Here is a 22,639-nt window from a genome sequence, read left to right as displayed (position 1 = left end):
TTATTTGCTGGACACCAAATTTATTCTCAACTTTAATTTGGAAAATAAAGCAAAAGAACTATAGAGGTTGATGGAGCACATATTCAAAGGAAGTTTTAAGTAAGTTGCTGTGAGAAGATGTTTTCACTAACACGACCAGAAATGAGCAATTTTTCACATTAGTTTACTAGTGCTGCTGTTAAAATCTGCATCTTTTCTAAAAGGCTGATTTACATTCCTTTATTTTATGTTGGTGTCAGTGTAATGGCATTAAAAACCCTAAAATCCACATTTTTGTTTTTTAATAAAAATCTACTTTAAAAGTAACTTCATAGATTAACCAGAGGTTTGCCATTTATTTATTTTCATTTTTTTAACGTTATCACTTTAATATTTTGAAAATGAGTTTAGTTTTAAACAAAGTGGTTGCCACTAGGTCTCTGATCTTATGTATGTATCTTGTGTGTTTTTTTTCACGCCTTTTTTTAATTCTAGCTCATGGAATTTTGGTAAAAAAAATATTTTTTTTAGTATTTAGAATTTCAAAAATTAAATTACATTTACATATATTTACCACTTCCTCTTTTTTGGTGACCTTTAAAAAAACACACTTGCTCCATAATCTTTTAATTATCGCTTCATGCAATGAGTGGTTTCTGAATGACTTTCTCTTACTACACAATTCTTTAAAGTGGCAGCTTTTTACAGTGTTTGCATCAGTGACTTGTAAGAAATCAGACTTTTAAAAAAAACTATTTTTTTACTAAACCTTCTCTGGACATAGAAAAATAGTTCAAAAGGAAATAATCAGTGCTAAACACGTCCTCATTGCACAAAGAGAAAAGGTTGGGCCGATAAGCACTGTCGGGCTTTTGGTTGCAGCTGAGTCCCTCTGACATCAGGATGGACAGACGTGACCCAACATTTACCAGATTGCTTTCATAAATCAAAATAAGGCTTATCTCTGAGGTACACATTGGGGTTTAGTCAATAGTACAGAAGATCTTATTTTGAAAAATGCTAAAGGTCAGACACGGCTCGGTTTGTGTAAAGGTGAATTGGTCTGACTTGGATGAGATGAACACAGAGCTGTTAGTCGGGTCTCTAGCTTATGGTGGAGTAATCCTGGCTCATTGATTCCTTATGTTAAATGTCTTTGTTTTATGTGCAGACTCCAAGAATCAGATGATCTTTGATTTACACTGGCAGTAAGCTTTGCTGGCTTAATGCCCAGAATCCTGCTCAGTTGTGTCCTTACCTCTGCAGAAACCCCACAACTTGCCTTCATTCCTGGAGTATACGTGGTGCATATATGAGCAAATGATGGCACGTTTAATGTAGGGTTGGGTATTACCAATAATTTCCACGTGTGTTGGTTTAGACATGCATACATATTCATACATACATTTAGACATATTTGTATAGAAATACATTAATAATCTATATATGTTTTAAAGATATTTATATTAATCTGATACACTTCACATACTGTAAAATTTACTAGTGAAATAGTAAACCTATGAGACTGTTAACAATCATTATGTTCCGTCTTTCCCGGAGGGCGTGTCAGTTTGGCCACTAGGTGGAGCTCGTGCTATAATATTGCACTTTATTCCAGAAGATTTGAGCAAAAAACAGTGCTTTAAAAGTCTCCTTAAGGGTTTGGAAAATTCATGCCTGTAAAAATATAAAGCTGTTCATTTAGTCAGCAATGTATGTTTAGGTCGACCAAGCGTTAGCACTAGCCGTCCTATGGGAAATTCCATTATATGTTAGCATCAAGCTAGCGGACTTTAGTTTTACTGCTGTTATGTGTTAGGTCACCGGAAAAGGAAAGGCATAGAAGATCTAGCTCTACTTTTATGGATCAATTATTTATCTATTACGCTCGGATTGATTAATCGATTGATTAATCGATTTTATAAACTCAGCCCTAGTGTCACGTGTTCTAGATAAAGCAACCCAACAGCAAAAATAGAAAATAGTACTAAATGCACATTATTGAGACAGATGCAGCGAGTTTAACTTGCCTAAGGATGTCTCAACAGTTCAACAGCATCTCATTTTACTGTCTGGTTTTTGCATAACTAAAAATATTGTTTGTGGAATCTCAATACAGTTGGTAAATGTAAATGTCTTTAGGATGTGGCATTACAGAATTAAGATTAAACCCGTCAGTTTTGCCTAGTAGCAAATACAGGTCACAGGGATGAAAGAAAGCTGAAAGCATTCCGTTGGTTTACTGCTCAGCGTTGGAGAATAAGAACCCATAGTTGTGACAGGATTTTTGCAACCGAGACACCTCCTGTTTAAATGATGTCATCCACATGTGGAGAGCTTGGATTTAAAGCCCCACAATACTGCTGGAAGATATTCTTTCTGCTCTCTAGCTCAATGCTGACACATCCCTCAGCCTCACTTTAGCACACCATAAAAGAAGCCGTTCTGTAGTGGAAAAGGTTGTGAAGCTGAGGACGCTGACGGCGAGCGGGCTGAAGGACATATTGAACTTTGTATATGTGACCTATGTAATTACTGTTAATCTCTGTTAATGAAAAGTGGCTGACTACTGAATGGAGAATTGCTGTAGATCTGTAAAGATGATGCTGTGCCAAGTTGCTCTGTAAAAAGGCGATACATGGAAAAGGTCAAATCTTTCAGGTATAGTCTTAAGACCAGTCAATGTGTTAAAGCAGCTGCACAAATTCAGTGTTTTATGTTTGGGGACTCTTATTTTTCTAATATATAAAATCATAAATCTGAATTACGGATCCCTCAAAGGTAGAAGTGATTTTATTGAGCCTTTTCTCTACCAGCTTCCTAACTGCAAGGATTCATCTTTTTCTCCCTCACTGCAGAATTCACCTTTTATCTCATTCCGTTTCTCCATGGCAACATGTGTCATCTTGGTTAATGTGGCGGAGAACATAATCTGGTTGTTTGAAGCAACTGTAGCTTAGCACTCGGCTTGATTGTGAAGGAAAACAGACGGAGGAGTGGGGGGATGTGGAGCCTCTGGAGTGGCGAGCACTCCCCTGACCTATTTAGATCACAGCAACAGGCCTTTGTTAGCATTGCTTTAGGGCCTTCGCTGTGATATTACATTTGATGAATTGGTTTCACTCTCCATTAAAGACTGGAGATGTGTTCTGTGAAGAGCTTCCAGCAGATGTGAGGATTTCTCTGATTCGCGTGCGTTTTCTGGCTGGAGGTCAGAGGTGGAACCTCTGCTGGATTTTTCCATTGTGAACCACCTTATCTGTTCTCCCCTGAAGGGCGTCGGTTTTATAGAGGCACAGAACACATTAGCTATTGACCAAACTTATAGATTGTGCTTGGTGCTAATAGGTATCAATGATACAACGTATGTTGCTGCTGACTCTGCATTGACTACTGGATAGCTAGTGTGTATCTGACAGGCGGTCCATACTGCATTCACATGCTGATGGACCCAACTAATGAACCCTTGGCACTTATAGAAATCTGTGCACATTTATGCACATTTTTGTCCTTCAGGTCGAACCAGATTGTGAGTTATTGACAATTGGTGAGTTCCTTTAAGGAAGTACGTTTTTTATATTGCTCTTTTTACAGTAAGAATGAGAGTGTTTAACAACACAGGTTAAAAGCTGCATGAAAACAGGATAAAACAATAAATAAATTGTAGAAGATCATAAAATGTCACCTGCATTAAACCCACATTTAACTAAAAGGCTGCTGAAATCAAAAGGTCTTCATGTCCACTCACAACAGTGTTAGATTACTGGAATTTTAATTTAATATATGGTTTTGTGTTCCAAATCGCATGTTTTGAGATATTTATTTAATACGTTTTCCCTATTTTAGAGAGTGGGACTGAGGAGGATTAATATCAACAAATGGTATAAATGAAAAAGGTTGATTGAAACCCATCAGTTTAAGGCATTTGATATCATGAACCTTGTGCCCTTAGGTAGATCTAATGTTTTGTTTTTCTATAGTTTAATTGTCTCAGAATTAATTGTCTAGAGGTCTTTTAAAAATACGTTTTATGTTCCTCTGAAACCATGTCAGTCACATGCTAGGTTTTGGGTTTGAACACTTGAATAGAATTATATCAAAGCTTTATGCATCACTGTATTTACTGCAGAGAAATAATGATTGTTTTACAGTGGGAAACATTTCTACTGATGGGGAATACGTGGAATCAAATCCATCTTTTTCTGCAAATTTTTCTTTTGTTTTATACATACCAATGCTTGCATTACATTTTGCATATCTTTTCATACATTTGAGCATAGAGAGAGGTCTTTATATATAGATAAAAAAAACTCAGATTACTAGAAATCCCCTTTCTACATGGAGCAGATGAATAATCTGTCATTTTATTTCCTGAAGCTTCCTGGAAGCACTGACAGACTTTTGCATATAGCTGTTTCTCAATCGGTTAAACTGTGATTCATTCTTATTGGTTTGGATTGATTGTGTGTTTAAGGGGATCGTTTTAAAAATTATGGAATCTGAAACATAATTTCAGAAGAACCCAGTCAGAATAAAAGATGGGGTCGGGGCAAGTACATGTTATGCCCCTTTTATTGTCTAGGGCAGGGGTGGGCAACATTGGGTTCTAAAATTGGATAGAAAGGCCGGACCACGAGCAGATACATGGAGTGAGAATTATATAACATGAAATGTAGATGAAAACATTTGGATTGAAAATTAGATTCTAAAACAGAATATTCTAGAATTTTTAGTTTAAACTTTTTTCCCCATTTTAGATATTTTTTTTTATTGTGAAGCTCTTTGGTACCTTCAAGGAGTTGTAAAGTGCTATATGAATAAAGTTTCATTCATTCATGATCCTATTAATAAAATAAATAACACTATTTATGAATAAAGCAATGACCAAATAACACCATGATTTTCAAAGACAAAAATTCAGAAAAAAATATACTGATTACATTAAAAAAAAAAAATATTGGATCCTCTCCCGTCATAATCCTAATAAACACTTTGAGGACTGCAGCTCATCACTCATCTAACAGTTTGTGCTAAAACTGAGCAGCTGTGTCCTGCACCTCTGTTTCTCATCCAGTAATAATAGAAAAAACACATTTCTGTGTCTTCTGCTGCAGCTAATCATATATCTGAGTTGCCTCATTTATTGCAGGAGTTTTATTCTAAAAATAACCGTGATCAGTGAAATCCACGGAGAATGATTCCATGCGTTTTTTATGGCATCAAAACTCCTCACTGCATAAATACACTTTTCTCAGACAGACGTGAACATTTTCATCCTTTTCTCTTGTTGAAATTCTCCAACCTTCCTAGCAATTAGGTCCAGGATCTTAGAATGAAAACTGAGATCTGATCGTCGATCACAGATTTCTATAGATCTGAAGAGCCCCGCGTTTCTGTACAGGAGACACGGCACGGACTGAGGAGATTGATTGACAGGGTCTCCAGCCAATCAGGACACAGAACAGGGCGCGCTGTTTAAAAAAGGCAGCATGATCGCTCTAAAAGAATGAGCTAAACCAGGAAAGATGAACAAGATGAGACATTTTAGATGGTTTCGGATCAGGACACAGACTGCAGAAGGGGGGGAATAAAATGCCACGTCTTGATTGTATGGCCAGATAAAAAAATCAAAAACATGGGTCTCTGATGTTCAGTGGGCCGGACCAAACATGGAGGCGGGCCAGATCCAGCCCGCGGGCCGTAGTTTGCCCACCCCTGGTCAAGGGGGACCTAGAGCATAACATAAAAGTAATGTTTTTCTCAACTTTAAATTAATAACAAAACCCACCTAACTGAAATCTTACCTGTGAATGAAAAAAAAGGAAATCAATGACAAAACACTAACCTCCCTAGACTAACATAGACAGGAGAAAACATATGTGAAAGAAAATGGCAGTTCACCCCTACAGCTTCATTTAGACATCACTACGACAAACAAAAGACTACTCGGATTCACAAAATCACAAAAACTACAAAATGTGACACAAACTACAGAAAATGTGAAGAAAGCTCCCTTCTCACAGGCTGGGGGTCCACATGGTGCTTTTAAGGCTGCTGCCATCAGTTTGGGTCCAGTGGGAGCCACGCCTTCTCAGCACCACACCTGAAAGTAATCAGACAGACACACAAAAGCCGCGTTTACATGGGCAAAAGTAATCGGAAAGAACGTCTGATCGGAAAGAAAATGCATCATGTAAACCCGCCATTCGGAATACTCTGCCCCAGTCAGACTCGTTCGGATCAGAATTTCTTTCCGATCGAGATGGGTGGGTGATACCGATCGTTTATCCGATCGTGGAGCAGGTCATTCCGATCGTGTGTCACTACTGCTCTGGTTTACGTCACGCATAGATGGTGTTTCGCTGAGAGAAAGCTTTGGAGCGCATACGGGACCGACCAGCTGCTCTGCGGAGGCCCCGCGTAAAGCGCCGCTCCGCTCTCGCCCCGCTCTCGCCCCGATGGCTCTCCCCTCTCTTACACCCCTCACGAGAGAGATGCCGGGGGGATGCGTGTCCACTGACGTCTGGACCCGGCACCCGAGCTCTGCGTTCGGGTTCCGGTGCCAGTGGACCGAGTCAACCTCTCTGAGCAGAGCAGCTGGATTTATTAATGTGTTTGAGGGGAGGTTGCTTTGTTACGTTTAAAGTTGTGCCCCGACAAAATAAAGGCTGATGTTATTCCCAGACATTTACGTGCAGCCAAGCTGCAGATTGCAGCGTTTCCCGCAGGTCCTGGATTTTTCTTCGACAAAAAAAGCACTGACCACACGGATTAAATATAAAATGATGAGCGAACAGGCACTTCATAATATTCATAACATTAATAAAAGCACGTTTGGAAGATCGCCTCTTTTACCAAGCTGCTGCATAAATATATGTGACAGCAAAGGTTTGTTTACAACTGGACACATTTTCCTTGCGATATTTTCGACACTACTGCGCATGCCCAACTGATTCATTCCGACCGAAAGTGTGACCCATGTGAACGTTTCTTCTAATCGGAAAAAGGTTTTCTGATCCCATGTGCACGGGTGAATTTTAACCCGACCATTGATCCGATCAAGTTATTCTGCCCATGTAACCGCGGCTAAAGATCCACAAAAACAGCAAAGTCCCAGTCTGATAGAAAAAAAATACACAGAACAAAAAGAACAAAAGTAAAGACGGCCACAGCCGTAACACGCCCCTGGCCAAAATAAAACTTTTCCTAAACAAGCATTTATCCCAAGTGGAGCACCTACACAAAGCAGTAGCTCTCACAGAGTACGCCACACAAACTCAAGATGTTTGCAGCTCAAGACACGCTACACAAAGATTTGCTCCTAAACTACTAAACTACTACTAAAACTGGCGATCAGGTGCATCCTACTGTAGGAATGGATGTAGAAGACCACGGGTCAGTTTAGTGTCGTCAGATGTGTTAATGCTTCCCTTTTGAGCATAAGTCCTCTGCTCTATAGGGGGCTACAGCCTTTTCCTACGGGTTACGGCAGCGGCTGTAAAATATCCCTCAGTTTAACGGCGTGTACTGACGCTCATATGGAGAGCGATATTTTGTGTCTTCCTGTTTTTTTATCATCTCCACATACAAAAAAGAAATTGGAAAACCCATTTTAGCCGTGACATTCTGCCCGGTTAGCAGAAACATACGGGACCCTACATCAAAGATGGGGAGACTGCAGAATGAGAGAGGGGAGGTCTAATGACAACAATACTCTAGAGTAATAATATAGAGCCACTTTAGGGTGTTGAAGATGAGATTTAAAATCTAAATCATGCATCTGTTTAATATTGATTTTTTTTTTTTTTTTTTTTTTCCTGCACGACTGAGATTTACGGCCTTGGATCCATTCTTCCATTGCTGCATTTCTGACTGTTTCTCTGTTTTGTGGTCTTTGTTTCTTGGCAGGTTCCACATACAGCGTTCTCTCCACTATGCCGTCTGACTCGGAAAGCAGCAGCTCTCTCAGTAGTGTTGGTATGTTTTGAATGAAAATGCTTGTTGAAATTGCGCTCTGTCAGAGTGGTCAGACTCCAAACACAAGGAGGGCTGAAGTAAAGTCCACTGCTGCTTTCTGAGATAAAGAGGTCAAGAAGTCCACTCGTTTCTTTTTGAACCCTCTCAGTGTAACTCTGCAGTGTGCCCCCCCCCATTCTTTACCCAGGTTTGCCATGTTTGCCTTTCCTTACTTTTGACAAAGGGCCAGATGACTCAGCTGTGTTACATAAACCTCTAAAAGGTCCAAATGTTGACTCTAAGATGCACATAATCCCCAAATTTCCTGTCTTGGATGTTCTTTTGTGGAAAACCACCCCGAACGTGAATTTACAACGATGGTTCAGGATAACTCGCCTGTTTGGCAAACTATTACTGATAAAAAACAAAAAGGGTTTAATTCTCACATTCTTTAACAGCAGATTACTGTTATTAAATAAGTATCACAAATGAATATGAATGCTGTATTTTTGCCATGTTTCATTTCCATGTAAATATTTATGTATCAGTGATGTATGGCCAATAGAGGGAAAAAAGCTGTTACTACAAAATCATTTTAAAAATAGAAGTCTTAATAGTTTAAATTGTGTTTTTTTTGTTGTTGTCGTTTTTAAATCCAAGTGTCTATTAACATGATTTCAAAAAGCAAAATTCTTTTTCCTACCAATATGTTATCTTAACAGCAGAAAAATCATCTCTTCTGGTTGCATTGCGTTTATTTTTAAAATTTATCTACCAAAAATGAATGTGTGTGGTTTGTTTGAATTGTGTCCAGAGAATGTTTTTCCTGAAAAGAACAACATAGTTGAGACTTAAAATAATGCACAAAAAATTTAAATAATGATTTTGTCATTGTATTCTCTTAATAAATAACATTAGTGATGTGATTTTTCTTTAAAGCAGCTCATTTTCATGCAATTAAATAGCTTCAGATAGTTTTTATGTAGAAATTCCTATTTTCTTTAAGAATGGAAAGCTTCACATTCATTTAGTGTACTGTTATGTGAAGACAGTTTGTTAATTATTTGAAGGAAATCCTAAATATAAATTGAATTCAATCCCAATTAATCAGGTATTAATTGTAATTGTGACTTTAACCGAGTGAAATTGATTTATTATTTTGGCAGTGACACCAGCCCTGGTGGAGTTATATTCTAAAGTTTCAAATTAAAGGAGATGCACAACAAATAATAATAATAAAATAAAATAAAAAAATAATAATTAAAGATTAAAATCTACAGTATTTATGTCTAAATCAATAATGCTAAGATGACATTTAAATAATGACCTGCAGATATATCTGACTGCTGTAAGCCCCATACCGAGCATACATTTTCTTATTGAATAATGGATTTTATTTTTTATACACTGATTTGATATCTTGGTTCAATATTTTCTGAATGAAATGTCCTAAAATTATGACATTTTAACCACTTTAGTTTGAATGTCTTTGCCTGTAAAATGTGGAATGGACCAAATGCACTCAAATGCTTTGATTGTACGCTTTTAAGATAGAAAAAAAATGCATGAAGAAAAAAAAACACAAACATTTTTATGTCTATTTGTGCTCACTCCTGCAGGTTCACCTGTTAATGGTGAAGCTGCTTCGCCTCCGCCCGCCACAAACGACAACCGACACCCAGTTGACAGCCTGGACACCATCATACTGCAGCTCCGCCAGGTAACCAGGGAGCGAGATGAGCTTCGGAAGCGCCTGGCTTTGGCATCGCCCGGGACCACCTTTGATGACTGCAGGTGCAAATCTTGGCTCGGGTTCTTCGCCGTTCCTATTGTTACTGCTATTTTAATTTGAACGCTGGCACCCTCCCATAAAGGCAGCATAAAGCTTGGTTGTAATTTCTCCTTCAAACTTGCAGTTGTCACTGAGACCTTAAAGGATGATCTGCTTCTAGTTTTATTCATTACTCTTAGAGTAGTAGACCTAAATGTGCTCTCATCACATTTCAATGTCTAAAATGATTATAAAGAGGTGCTTTCATTTTTTACATTCTTTGTTAAATATTTTGTCATTGTGTTCTCATTATATGAATTTTCTCCCACAAGGAGAAGGTCTTTTTATTTTATTTTTAATCAGCCAATGCTGAACAGAGTTTTGATTTCTTGCTTCTTTTTTCTCCTTAAGGCCAAATTCCAAAGCCAGCCATGACTATGAGCGTCTGAAGAGTCAGTGCATGAGGGCGATGGCAGACCTGCAGTCTCTGCAGAACCAGCATACCAAAACTCTGAAGCGGTGCGAGGAGGCTGTGAAGGAGGCGGACTTTTATCAGTAAGACTACCAGACTGACTTTTGTTGTCATTCATTATGTATTTGTTTTATTTGCTTAAGTAATGGTTGGTGTGCAGCTTCAGTTTCTCAAGCTACCAATGAGCAGTTTATGTTAACTCTTTAACTTATAATATCTTGTGTTCTCCTGCACCTACACTGTGAAATGTCTGCAGATATGCTGCTGCTGTCGGCTTTATTAAAAGAAAGATTCTGTTTTACTGTTTACCTTTAAGGAGAGTCAGTGTCACAAAATCCCAGGATCGTTTAAAAACCAAGGCAACAAAATGGAATGGGATTAAAACTTTTCTTTTTTCTGAAAGCTTTGATACTGAGGCCCATATTTATGGAAAAACTAGGGAAATGTTTGTATTTTAAAGACCCACTCCATGTTTTTGGTGTTTTTAACATGTTCTTGTAGCATTTTTCTCAGGGTGGAGGACATGGATGAAGAAAATTAAGCTTAAAATTGTATTTCTGAGTATTTCTTTATTCAAATAGTCGTGAATCAAATAGCAGATGAAAAAACCTCAGTTGAAAAAGCTAGTAGTTGGGAATTAAACTACAATCGGCGGACCACAAGTTCCCTGCGCCTCTCCATTCCCATGTATCCATGTTTGTCTTTGTTTTCTTCACCTGAACTGGCTCAAAACTGTATGACTGGATAGTTCCAATGTTGCTCACCCTTTTTGTTGCACCTGTAATGTTAGGTTTGGGGTGTGAGGGGCTGTAAGCTAGCTAACTCAGAGGTCAATTACTAATAAACTAGTGCCTTTCTACAGAGACCATGTCCTAGAGATAAAGACTGTTTTTTTGATTTAGGCTAAAATCGGCATAATCATAAGGAAGACCACTGGGAACGCTTTTAGAATACAGTTGATCAAAAGATGATTGAAGTGGGATTTTAAAGCTGTCATCTAAGTAAGTGGGCAATATAATGGTCAGGGGTTTTTCGTTTCTGTTTTCCTAAATGATTTTCACAGATGAAACTTTAATCAGGAATGTGATATTTTTTTCTTTCAGTATTAGAATTAATTTCCTTCAAAAATCAGTTTGTCTGAAATCTTTAGACCCTTGAAATGGATAGATGGATGGATGGATGGATAGATAGATAGGGTCTTTAATAATCCCTGTGGAAATTTAAAAGTGAAATGGCTGACAATCATGAAACACACACACGCATAAAAACACATTAGAAACTATAAAAGTGCTAAAAGGGCTAAAAATCATTAATTTATCCATCTTCTAAACCCGTTTATCCCTTTCGGGGTCACATTCTTTATGCTTCCTGCAATTATGGGTTTCATCTTTTCCGGTTTGTTGTTTTTTTTATGCCTTTTCATATGTGCGTTTTTCCTCCTAGCATGCTGCACAGCCGTGTGTTGGGTGATCAGACGCAGCTGAAAGAGGAGATGGAAACACTTAAGAGGGACAATGCCCAGCTGGTCCGAGAGCATAACCACCTAAAGCAGAGCTGCGAGGAGCTGAAACGACTGCACAGCCAAGACCAAAAAGAGCTGGCAGACCTTCAGCTGCAGCAACAGCAGGTACAGCTTCTCCCCCTCAGACTGCGGTGTCATTGTCGACTCGTCGTTCCACACTAATGTACTGGTATGTACAAAGAAAAAAACGATTTCTCCATAGTAAGACGTCCGATTTGCTGAAGAGTCTTCATCTGGAATGCTATCAAGTGTTATGTCTGAGCTGTAAATACTTTACACCGGGTGACACAAGGGGCTGTCCCATGTATGGTTTTACTGAGGATGACAGTTTCACACAGCACCCCAGGGGACGCTACAGTAGCTATAAGCACAGTCGAGCAAAGCAGAGGCAAATGCACACTGAGCATTTTTCTTAAAGGGCAGCCAAAGAAGAAAGAGCTTGGCTTGGGTAAAGTGACCTTCTCTGCATAGCTGTATGATCAGTGTCTGTGAAGTTTGTGTTGTCGAGCCCTGGTCAAGGCTACCCTCAGGTCATAGCAGCTGTCCCAGGAATTGGGAAGACTGCATCAGCAGGAGCTCAGGATCAGAGCGGCTCTAAATAAGAATTAATGAGGCCACTCTGAAGGGCAGCTACTGGACAGAAATTAGTCAGTGCGGGTCACAGGGCTTTATAATATATGCAGGTTTTAAAAACTTGCACGATAAAGCCTAACCTTTAACATAGCTCATTATTCCTTTCTGTGCAGCAATGCCATCTGCTGGTAAGATTTGGTACAGCAGGTACAAGCTGCCATATAAATGTGGTTCAAACATTATTGGTGTGCCATAAAGTGTGTTGTCTTCTCCAGGTAATGAGAGAGAATGGATCATCAGAGGTGTTAAATAAGCTTTATGACACAGCTATGGACAAGCTTGAAGGTGTAAAGAAGGAGTACGACGCCCTGAGCAAGCGCTACAGCGAGAAAGTGGCTAACCACAACACGGACCTGAGTCGCTTGGAACAGGCGGAGGAAGAGAACCGGCGGCTGCAGAAACAGATGGATGCTTTACTGAAGCAGAGAGACTCAGCCATGCATTACCAACAGCAGTACTCTACCTCAATGAGGAGGTGAGGAAAAACGCCAAACTCCTCATCAACAACTGGCCTGAATGTCTCATGCTTAAAACATAAGGACACTTATCATTTTCTGTCATGCATTATGGCTTGAATCCACAAGAATGGAGAAAGTTTCATATTTTAAGAAAGAAAACTTAAACTTTTGTCTTTTTAAGGTTTGACTCGGTTCAGCAGGAGCTAAACAAGTTGTCGGCTCAGAACAAAGAGCTGCAGAGGGAAATGGAACGACTACAGTCAGAAGTGACGCGCTACAAGAATTTACAGCTCAAAGCGGCCAAGGACTGCGAGAAGTACAAGGATGAGCGGGATTCTGTGTTCAACGAGTATCGCCTCATCATGAGCGAGAGGGACCAGGTTATCAAGGAGCTGGATAAGCTGCAGACTGAACTGGAGGCAGCAGAGGCCCGACTGAAAAACACTTCTTCTGAGCGAGTTGTGGCGAGTGAAGAGTTGGAGGCACTCAGACAGGTATCTCATTTTTTGGAATGTGACCAGCATCATTTGATGCTGTTAACTTTCAACATTATTACAGTAAAGACATCTAACAGAGGGAGCTGGACCAGGGAGATGCTGAGGAGAGAACAGGACAAACACAAAGCTTTAAGTCACATTTCTTTTTTGAGAATGTGTTGCTGGAGGATCTGTCTGTTTGTTCTCTTAGTAAAGGGATTAGATTGTCTCTTAAAAGTATACTTTCTGAGAAAATTAGTTTACTTTTTTGATTTAATCTAAATGAAATGTATAGGTGGGATTATTTGGGGAAAGTTAGAACGATGTAGTTTCAGCCAAACAGTCAGGAATTCTGAAACTCATAACTCTGGTGATAATAGTTAATAAAGTCATTGGTTATTTATTATTATTATTAACTTTCTATTCTGACTTGGGTCAAGGATCACCTTGAAATGATTTCCTTCTAACTGCGGATTACATTACTTTTCCACTCTGAGAAGTCTGAAACCAGCAGATGCTTCCTTCTAAAGAAAAAAATGTATAGATTGCGCTGCTATTTGTGTCATATCACCTGACATTGAACCTCATGGATGTTTCCATTCCTTACATAATTTTACCGGTAATTCCTCCCTTCCCCTTGCGTTTCTTCCGGGACAGGAGCTGAACTCCTCACTGGTGGACCGTGACCGGGCCATCTGTGAGAGAAACGAGCTTTTGGAGAAGTACTGTCATGAAGTGAAGGACAAAGCGGAAGCCCAAAAAGAGCTGAGTCAGGCCTGCAAGGACATCGAGACGGTTCGGGAGGAGAGGGACGTGGCCCGCAAAGAGAGAACCGAGGCCATTATTCAAAGGGATCAGCTGCTCCGAGAATACTACCAAGCCAGACAAGTAACTACACACTGTTCAACTCCCAAAGCCCTGAAAGCATCTGCTCATATCTTTTCAATCTCCTATTCTGCTTCTCATTTCTTATCTGTGGGACGGCCTGTAAATCAGACAAGATTATTACCCAAGCACTTATACGTGTCTTCTAAATGTCATACATCTTGTGTTAAAGAGAGAAAGGCGTGACCTTAATCTTTAAAGAACTACTTTTGACGTTAGTCCAACTTATTTTTGTGATTGATGACAGCGACAGATTGAGGCTAACTCGGATTTATTTGGCCACTAAACGTCCCAATCGCCACAACATTTTATTTTATTTTTTTACATTTGAAAAGCACTTGTAAAAATCCGACAGAAACCTCATCACTGCTCTTCATCCTCCTCACAAAGATCTTTATCTTCACCTGCCAAACCAAAGTTATCACTGAGGATGTTTTATGGATAAAAGTGTCTTATAAGAAGAGAAAAAGTTTCTGATGAGCAGCGTTTGGTTAAAATACTGTTATGAGTAAAGTCTGAAGTGGCAGGAGTTGATCAAACTCTAATGAGAAGTTCTTGTGTAAATTGTGTTGTATGGGTCGGCATGTTGACACACGGCTATTTCCTGTCTGCTCAATAAACAGCCTCCTTTTCCCTTCCTTCTGCATTTCTTGGTAAGTATCCACATTTGCTGTTGAACTTCTAAGTAAAATCTCAATCATGTAAACATTCTTAGAAACAAGACTCCGCCACCTTGGACATGGAACGAGCCAATAAGGAGATCGAGATGCTGAGGAAACAATATGAAGCCATGTCTCAGGAACTGAAGGAGGCTACTCAGGAGGCTGAGGTGGCCAAATGTCGAAGGGACTGGGCCTTCCAGGAGCGGGACAAAATAGTGGCAGAGAGGGAAAGCATAAGGCAAGTGTGTTTTAAGTAAGAGATAATGGCAGACGAAGTCAGAAATGATCAGAAATGAATGCACGCCATGGAAGCCTGAACCTTCGCGGAGGACTGTTGCTTCTAAAAAACATTTTTTAGTATACTTTATTCTTGTTTTTTGTTTTTCAGTTTAGATTTGAGTTTAGAGTGTTGGTTACGTTGTGCTGCTTAACCAACCGCCGACCTCGATTGCAGCAGCAAAGGAAAGTCATACATATGCTGATCGTCACGATAAAGCATCAGTTCAGAGAGAAAGTTCACCTCTTACCGCTTGTTTTTGTCCAGATGATGAAGCAAAAGTTTGTTTTAAAGAAGCCAGCGCAGTGATATAAAACATTTAGCCTATGTGCCCGGAACTTCTTTTTTAGGTGTGCATAATCACTTTTCAATGCACACCCAGCAGCCAATCAGAATTGAGTGTTCACCCAGACCATATTAATGAGGCTGGTAATGAGGATTTCAAAGAAACACGTTGCTCTGTTTTACCATCTGTTTCCCCCCTCGTCTCACAGGACTCTGTGTGATAACTTACGGCGAGAAAGGGACCGGGCAGTCAGCGATCTGGCCGACGCTCTGCGTAACTTGGATGACATGAGGAAGCAGAAAAACGATGCAATAAGAGAGCTGAAAGAGCTAAAGTGAGATGCTTTTGTAATTTACAAAGTTTTGCTTTACTTTTTGTTTATATGTGATTCAGAGCCTGGTTATTTTTCAGGCAACATCTCCCCTCACCTAGATTCCTAGAAAGCATAACTGTTTGGGTAATTTTCAAACATTTAATCTTTAACTTACCACACAAGGCGTAATGCATGTTCAAGAATGTGCTACACGCATGTGCTTGAATGCGCTTTTAGCATACTAGCACATAGTTGGAAGTGGTGCAAATATTGTGAATGTGGAAACAGTCTTTTTCTTTCACAGCTCTATTCTGATAAATGAAAGGCTTTAAGTCATATAATTCCAACCTGGCACAAAAGCAATTATTAATTTCTCCTCCATAATCAATTTTCAAACGGTTGGCACTTCTAATGAAATAAAAGGGATGCCATCCATATCTGAGTCCCTAATTGGTTGAATTTTAACTGATTTAACTCTCAATGCGCGTTAAATTAAATGGTTGCGCGTTCTGTATGTAGAGCCCAAAAGCGGACATCTCGTAGCCATTCGTGAACGCGAGTTTTGAACCCAAAAGCCTTCGCTGTTCATTTAACTTTTCATTGGATGGGATTAAGGCCAATGTGAAGGTAGCATTGCACGTGAAAGAACCCCCTGCTGGCCAAAGTCTGCATAAACCATTTGCATTTAAAAGTTTGATTTTACACAGAGCAAAGTCTTTTATTCTCAAATGTCGATGTTGTTCGCACATATTTTTATGCGACCAAGGGGAAAAACTGTTGTAAATTCACACACATTGCTGTATTGCCCTCACGTATTTTAACCCTAACTGTAACCCCACCATAATCAAATGTGAATAGTCACTTCGATTCTAACACGACGTAACTAAACTAGTTGTTTGCTCGTCTTTATTATACCCAGTTTAGCCATCGCTTTCTGCTTTTACGTTTTTTCTTTCCGTTATGTCTGTGGTTAGTAAGATGTTCTTTGTTTAGCTGCTTGAGTTTCCTCCTCTTTTCTCCATGATGAACACAACACCAGTGGGGTTTTAATGTCATCACCACCCTCAAGGCAGGTCTCAGTGGGATGCTATATATCCTACTGACAAAGAACCTTTTCTTTTTAGTTCTCCTTTAAAGTTGAATTTGGTTTCCAGTCCATGTGATGGCGGCATTTTGAGAAAGGTCTTCCTAAAACTGTTGAACATATATATTTTTGTTATGTACCTTTTAAGTAAGATTTGTTTTTTTTTTCTTGGCCATCCATCATCCGACGACTGACCTGTTAATCTGTATACGATGTCTTCCTTTTTAGGGAGAAAATGGAGACCCAGCTGGAGAAAGAGGCCCGGTTCTGTCAGCTGATGGCCCACAGCTCTCACGACTCTGCCATAGACACAGACTCCATGGAGTGGGAGACGGAGGTGGTGGAGTTTGAGAAGGGCAGAGTAAGAACAAGGCTTTCAGTGATGTGCTCATACACCTATACCAACATTTGATCAAAGAAGCGCACCTTTATAATACGTTTTTCCATATCTATCGAATGATGACAGGATGACATGGATTTGAAGGCACTTGGGTTTGACATCGCTGAGGGGGTAAATGATCCATATTTACCAGGAGATTGTGGAATATTTGTTACAAGGGTGGACAAAGGAAGTGTAGCAGATGGAAGGTTAAGGTACGAGTCACCAGTATGAGCGATTGAAAGTTCAGTTAAGTCTATTGAAATGTTCTTTTCCTTTTGATTTCAGGGTTAACGATTGGTTGTTGAAGATTAATGACATTGACTTGACAAATAAGGACAGGAAGCAGGTGGTAAAGGCTGTCCTTAATGGAGGAGGACTGATCAACATGGTGGTACGAAGAAGGAAGTCTCTTGGAGGACGCCTGGTCACCCCTGTTCACATCAATCTTATTGGACATAAAGGTATTCTAGTATATACTAGTATAGGCTAGATTCTTACTACTTTTTGGCGTTTGTTGCCTTCTGCTTTTGTCTTCATTCCCTTTGTTTTCTGCGTCTCAGACAGTGGAATTGGTCTGGAAAGCGGGGTGTTTGTTGCCGCCATTGTTCAGGGGAGTCCTGCAGCCAAGGAGGGTTCGCTTACTGTCGGAGATCGACTTATTGCAGTGAGTTATTTTTAAGCGGTCTGACTTTTCTGTGCTTTGCTCAAGTTTCCTTGGGTCTTTAATCCCAAGTTTGATCCCTGCCAGTATCCATCCTCCAAATCCAGATGAGGTGGGTTTGGGTTTTAGGTGTTTAAAGTTAACGTAGTAGTTTTTCTTTTTCTACTTACTAAATCTTCTGCTCCAGGTAAAGCTGTCTCTAAGCACATCTGCAGAATACCCACTTCAGGAATGAGAAAGGATAAATGTCAAAAATAGAACTCTAATTCCACATCTGAGGATAGTGGTGGGAAAGCCAAATCTGCTTTACTAATTTTTGGAAGTAGTCAAACTATGTTTTCCTCATAGTAAAAATGAAACCCCTAATTGTCCATTTTACCTTTAAATTCTCTTCCCACAGATGTTCGATATTTTCCAGCAGTTATACTAGTGTGAACATGGCCAAATAGCTGGCTTTGATCAACTTTAATAATAATAAGTAGAAAGTCTTATTAATAGTTATGATATATTTTCACTATGCCTTGAATCTGATGTTTTTTTATCAGCCTTATGATCCTTCAACATTTTATTAAAAAACGTTGAAAGCAGACGGATACAAATTTAAGACTTTAACTGTCCTTCCTGGTTCTGTTTTTGGTTTTAAAGAAAAGGGTTTTATTTAATTTGTACTTTCAGTCACAGTAAAGTGACTAAAAGTTTGTCTGGTTAACATTTTAGACATTTTTGAAGTTATTGTTCTCATTGATATTGTTTCTCATTCTAACTGTACCAAACATTGAAAGATGTTCTAAATCTGCATCTCTTGTCCCTCGCTGCTAGTTGAAATGAGTATACAGTCCCATTAGAAGGAAATCAAAGGAGACCAACATGGTTGCCTCTACGTTGAACCATCAGCCCTTTTTTCAGGTGTCTCTTCTCAACAGATAAATGGAATTGCTCTGGATAACAAGTCTGTGACGGAGTGTGAGGCTCTGTTGAGGAGCTGTAGGGACTCTCTGAGCCTTTCTCTCATGAAGGTGAGTCAACATTTCTCAGTAGCCGCGGTTACATGGGCAAAATATCTTGATCGGATCAATGGTCGAATTAAAATTCAACCGTGTACACGGGCACAGAAAGTCAGAGAAGCCAGACTGAGCCCGGTTTGGACATGTTCAGAGGAAGGATAGTGGATATATTGGTAGAAGGATGTTGGAGATGGAGCTGCCTGGCAGGGGGGCAAGAGGACGGCCAAAGAGGAGAGATATGGATGTCTTAACAGAGGACATGAAGTTGGCTAATGTTAGGGTAGAAGATGTTCATGATAGAGTGAGGTGGAAAACGATGATTCGCTGTGGCGACCCCTGATGGGAAAAGCCGAAAGAGAAAGAAGACATGGGCACAGAAAACCTTTTTCTGATTAGAACGAACGTTCACATGGGTCACACTTTTGGTCGGAATAAATCATTTGGGCTTAAGCAGTAGTGTTGAAAATACCGGAAGAGGAAATGAGTCCCGTTGTAAACAAACGTTGCTGCCATATACTTTTATGCAGCAGCTCGGTAATATACGAGACGATCTCCCAAACGTGAATTTATTAATGTTGTGAATAGAATGAAGCGCCTGTTCGCTCATCATTTTATTTTTATTCCATATGGTCACTGCTTTTTTGTGGAAGAACGGAGCCAGAAGAAGCCAGGGTTATGAGGCTAACACGCGGTAACAACATTAGCCTTGTTTGATGAACATAAAATCCATGCTGGAAATGCCGCAATCTGCATCCTGGCTGCACGTAAATATGTGGGAATAACTTCAGCCTTTATTTTGTCGGGACACGACTGGAAACACAGATCCACATGATTGTTTGAACAGTTTCTAAGGACTGAGCGACATTTCTGCTTTGAAAAGCTCACACACCGCCCCAAAGCCGCTGTGTGAGCTGGAAGTCCGAGCTCTGGTCGGACCCACAGTTTGCCTGAGTCCAGCAGCCGCTAACCCAGAGCGGCAGGACGGATCACAGTCCGAAGTCTCCCAGACATAACAAAACAACAAACAGACACGTAACAAAGCACCCTCCCCAAACACAAGTTACAAACCTGGCCTGCTCTGCTCAGAGACACAGTTCGCTCGGTCCACCGGCACCCGAGCCCGGACCGCGCAGGGTCCAGACGTCATGGGGCACGAAGCGCTCCTCCCCGGCACCCCCCTTGTGAGGAGTGTAAGAGAGCAGAGCGGCGCTTTTGCACCGGGCCTCCGCAGAGCAGCCGGTCGGTCCTGTTTGAGCTCCAAAGCTTTCTCTGAAGCACCGCACCGTCTATCCGTGACGTAAACCAGAGCAGTAGTTACACGCAATAGGATTGAACCGTTTACATGAACAACGATCGGATAAACAATCGGCATAACCCACCTATCTCGATCGGAAATAAATTTTGATCAGAATGAGTCTGATCGGGGCAGACTATTCCGAACGGCGTGTTTACATGACCCATTTTTCTTCCGATCAGGCGTTCTTTCCGATTACGTTTGCCCATGTAAATACAGCTATTCTCTGAACTTCTTTATGCTTAAACATTTAAAAGCATTTGTGCAGAGCATGCAGAGGAATGTCCTGCACAACAGGTGAGCTTCAGCTGAGGATTTGTTTGATGTTGTCTCTGTTGGTGCCATGTCTCCTCATTAGAAAGCTTGAAGTTGTCTTGTTGTGGCTGATTCCTTTGTGTGTGTCTCCACAGTTTTTCCCTCACAGCACATCGGGACAGAACATCTATGAGAGTCTGCGAGAATCATGCGATAAGTCCAATGGGCGCATCCACCTGTCAGAGATACACTCCAGGAACAGCCGCAATCTCAAACACAACAGTTCCACCCAGACCGACATCTTCTGCCCTGACCTTGGAAGTGCGAGCACAAGTAGCATGTCAGGGGAGAGGAGGAAGGTCAGAGCGGAATCTGAAAATATGTACGGCGACACGAACAAACCCTTTTCCACGGGTTCCCTTCACGCCACTGGCCTTCGGCCAATGTCTGACTTGGGATCTGGTCGTTATGGGCCCAGTGCTTTCCAGGAGTGCTGTCCATACACAAAAGGACCTTCATCTTTGCCATTTGAGCCCGTCTCTCCCTCTGAGTGCCTCACTATGGAGACAGCTCTGGAAAAGAAGCACAGTGGGGGCACTTGGCCTAAAATGATGGTGGGAGGCATGTCGGTTGCTCCCGATAACTCCAGTCCCATCACAACAGCCACCCAACTTTCCATCTATAAATCCCCCAAGCAGAGAAAGTCCATCTTCGATCCAGACACTTTCAAGCGGCCTGAAACTCCTTCGTCTAAGATGGAGTACATGGCGGCCAATCAGATTTCTGCCGTTGCTGCAGCTGCAGCCTCACACTCTTCTCAGTCGTCCAAGACCGAGTCTTTGTCCTCTTCATCCACTGCGACACCAACACCTCCAACCCCTCCCACCCGCAGCGACTCCTTCAAATTCAAACACAAACATCAAAGCAGCTCCGCCTCCGACTGCACCATCACCTCAGATGGCAAGGGGGAGGCGGTCATCCCTGTGGCCGCGGGAGACAGGGAGAGAAGTGAGCGGGAACGAGACCGCAACGGAAACCACTACTTCTTGGAAGGCAAGGTCCTGACTTCACGAAAGTCATGTGATGAAGACATCGGGCGGACCAGAGGGGAGGAGCCAGAGGTGAAGAGGCCTCGTCCTAAATCTGCTCCAGCCCTTCGGCGTAGGATGACTCCCCAAACCATAACTCTTCCCACTTTTCAAGTGAGTTCATTCAGCACCTCTGTAAATCTTCTTTAGTTCATGTGTCTGTGATCACAACAAAAACATCATATCCAGCTCATTTCAGGAGTTTGTCTGTTTTCTTTTTTTGACCAAATCTCTCCAGACCCACATTAGGGACCAACATTTGTTTTACTGCTGTGAGATTGATGTGTATTTTCATTCTAGTACATCCAACAAATGGTGGAGAGCTCTCCCTTGGTGTTTTGCTCTGGCTCAGCTGGGAAAATTAGAATTTTGTGTCTTTGATTTATGACAGAGCTACTCGAATGACGAGCATTCACCAGAACCCAGGGACATGCTGCGTTCCTCCCCGGGCCGCTCTCATAGACACAGTGTGGCCTTTGTGCCCACAGCTTACAATGGCACCTTACCTCCCAGTAAGCTTCATTAACATACCCACACACTCTCGTTACCGTCATGTAGTCTAGCTGGTCTTCACCTGGATGTTTGACTTTGTCTCGTCAGATTCGGCCCACCGGGGACTGTCCCCTTGTCCTGCAGTGACTGCTGTGATGAGGAATCCGGTGTACACCGTTCGCAGCCATCGCGTTTACACCAGCAACTGTCCGTCTGTGGCGTCTCAGATCTGTCACCAGCACAGTCACACCAGGTTACCAACCTTTGCCCACATTTACAGTCTTTTAAAATCACTACAAGGAAATATAATTACTGCAAAAATAGGCCCCCTAGAAATAAGTCAAAAATTCTTCGAATAAAAAAAAAAGGTATTTAAATAAGCACAAAAAAATCTGACAATAAGGCAATTCTTATTTTGAGAAAAACATTGTGGTCACTTAAACGGGTTTTCTTAAATTAAGATTGAGTTATATATATATATTTGCATTACAGAAAATAAGACTGTTTTTCTTTAAACTTTTTGGGCCAGTTGTTCAAAGGTAAACTAATCGGATTTTGGTGATCGGATTGGATCAAATCTTGAAAATGGGTTGTTCAAAAGGGACAGAAGGAATCTGAAATCAGATTAGATCACAGAATCCAATCCTAGTTATAATCTGGATCAAACCTTCAGTTTGTGTTGTTCAAAA

General features: G+C 40.8%; 1 protein-coding gene across 5 annotated transcripts in view; it reads left to right on the top strand.

Annotated features, from left to right (window-relative positions):
- LOC101174943 (disks large homolog 5) overlaps positions 1–22,639 on the top strand; it is a 39,031-nt gene that overhangs the window by 5,569 nt on the left and 10,823 nt on the right. For 3 of the 5 annotated variants that reach the window (XM_023963099.1, XM_023963101.1, XM_023963098.1), the window contains exons 2-18: positions 7,888–7,956; positions 9,555–9,729; positions 10,118–10,261; positions 11,622–11,805; positions 12,549–12,808; positions 12,973–13,285; positions 13,925–14,155; positions 14,868–15,052; positions 15,586–15,711; positions 17,003–17,135; positions 17,241–17,368; positions 17,442–17,617; positions 17,717–17,820; positions 18,741–18,833; positions 20,526–21,572; positions 21,850–21,970; positions 22,059–22,203. In XM_023963099.1, the coding sequence (XP_023818867.1) occupies positions 7,888–7,956; positions 9,555–9,729; positions 10,118–10,261; positions 11,622–11,805; positions 12,549–12,808; positions 12,973–13,285; positions 13,925–14,155; positions 14,868–15,052; positions 15,586–15,711; positions 17,003–17,135; positions 17,241–17,368; positions 17,442–17,617; positions 17,717–17,820; positions 18,741–18,833; positions 20,526–21,572; positions 21,850–21,970; positions 22,059–22,203 (3,634 nt within the window). The remainder of the gene's footprint in view (positions 1–7,887; positions 7,957–9,554; positions 9,730–10,117; positions 10,262–11,621; positions 11,806–12,548; positions 12,809–12,972; positions 13,286–13,924; positions 14,156–14,867; positions 15,053–15,585; positions 15,712–17,002; positions 17,136–17,240; positions 17,369–17,441; positions 17,618–17,716; positions 17,821–18,740; positions 18,834–20,525; positions 21,573–21,849; positions 21,971–22,058; positions 22,204–22,639) is intronic. The other 2 variants (XM_023963102.1, XM_023963100.1) reach the window with 1 other exon arrangement.

The sequence above is a fragment of the Oryzias latipes genome, chromosome 15 (genome assembly GCF_002234675.1).
Source record: "Oryzias latipes chromosome 15, ASM223467v1".
NCBI lineage: Eukaryota > Metazoa > Chordata > Actinopteri > Beloniformes > Adrianichthyidae > Oryzias > Oryzias latipes.
This window is presented reverse-complemented; position numbering and strand designations above follow the sequence as displayed.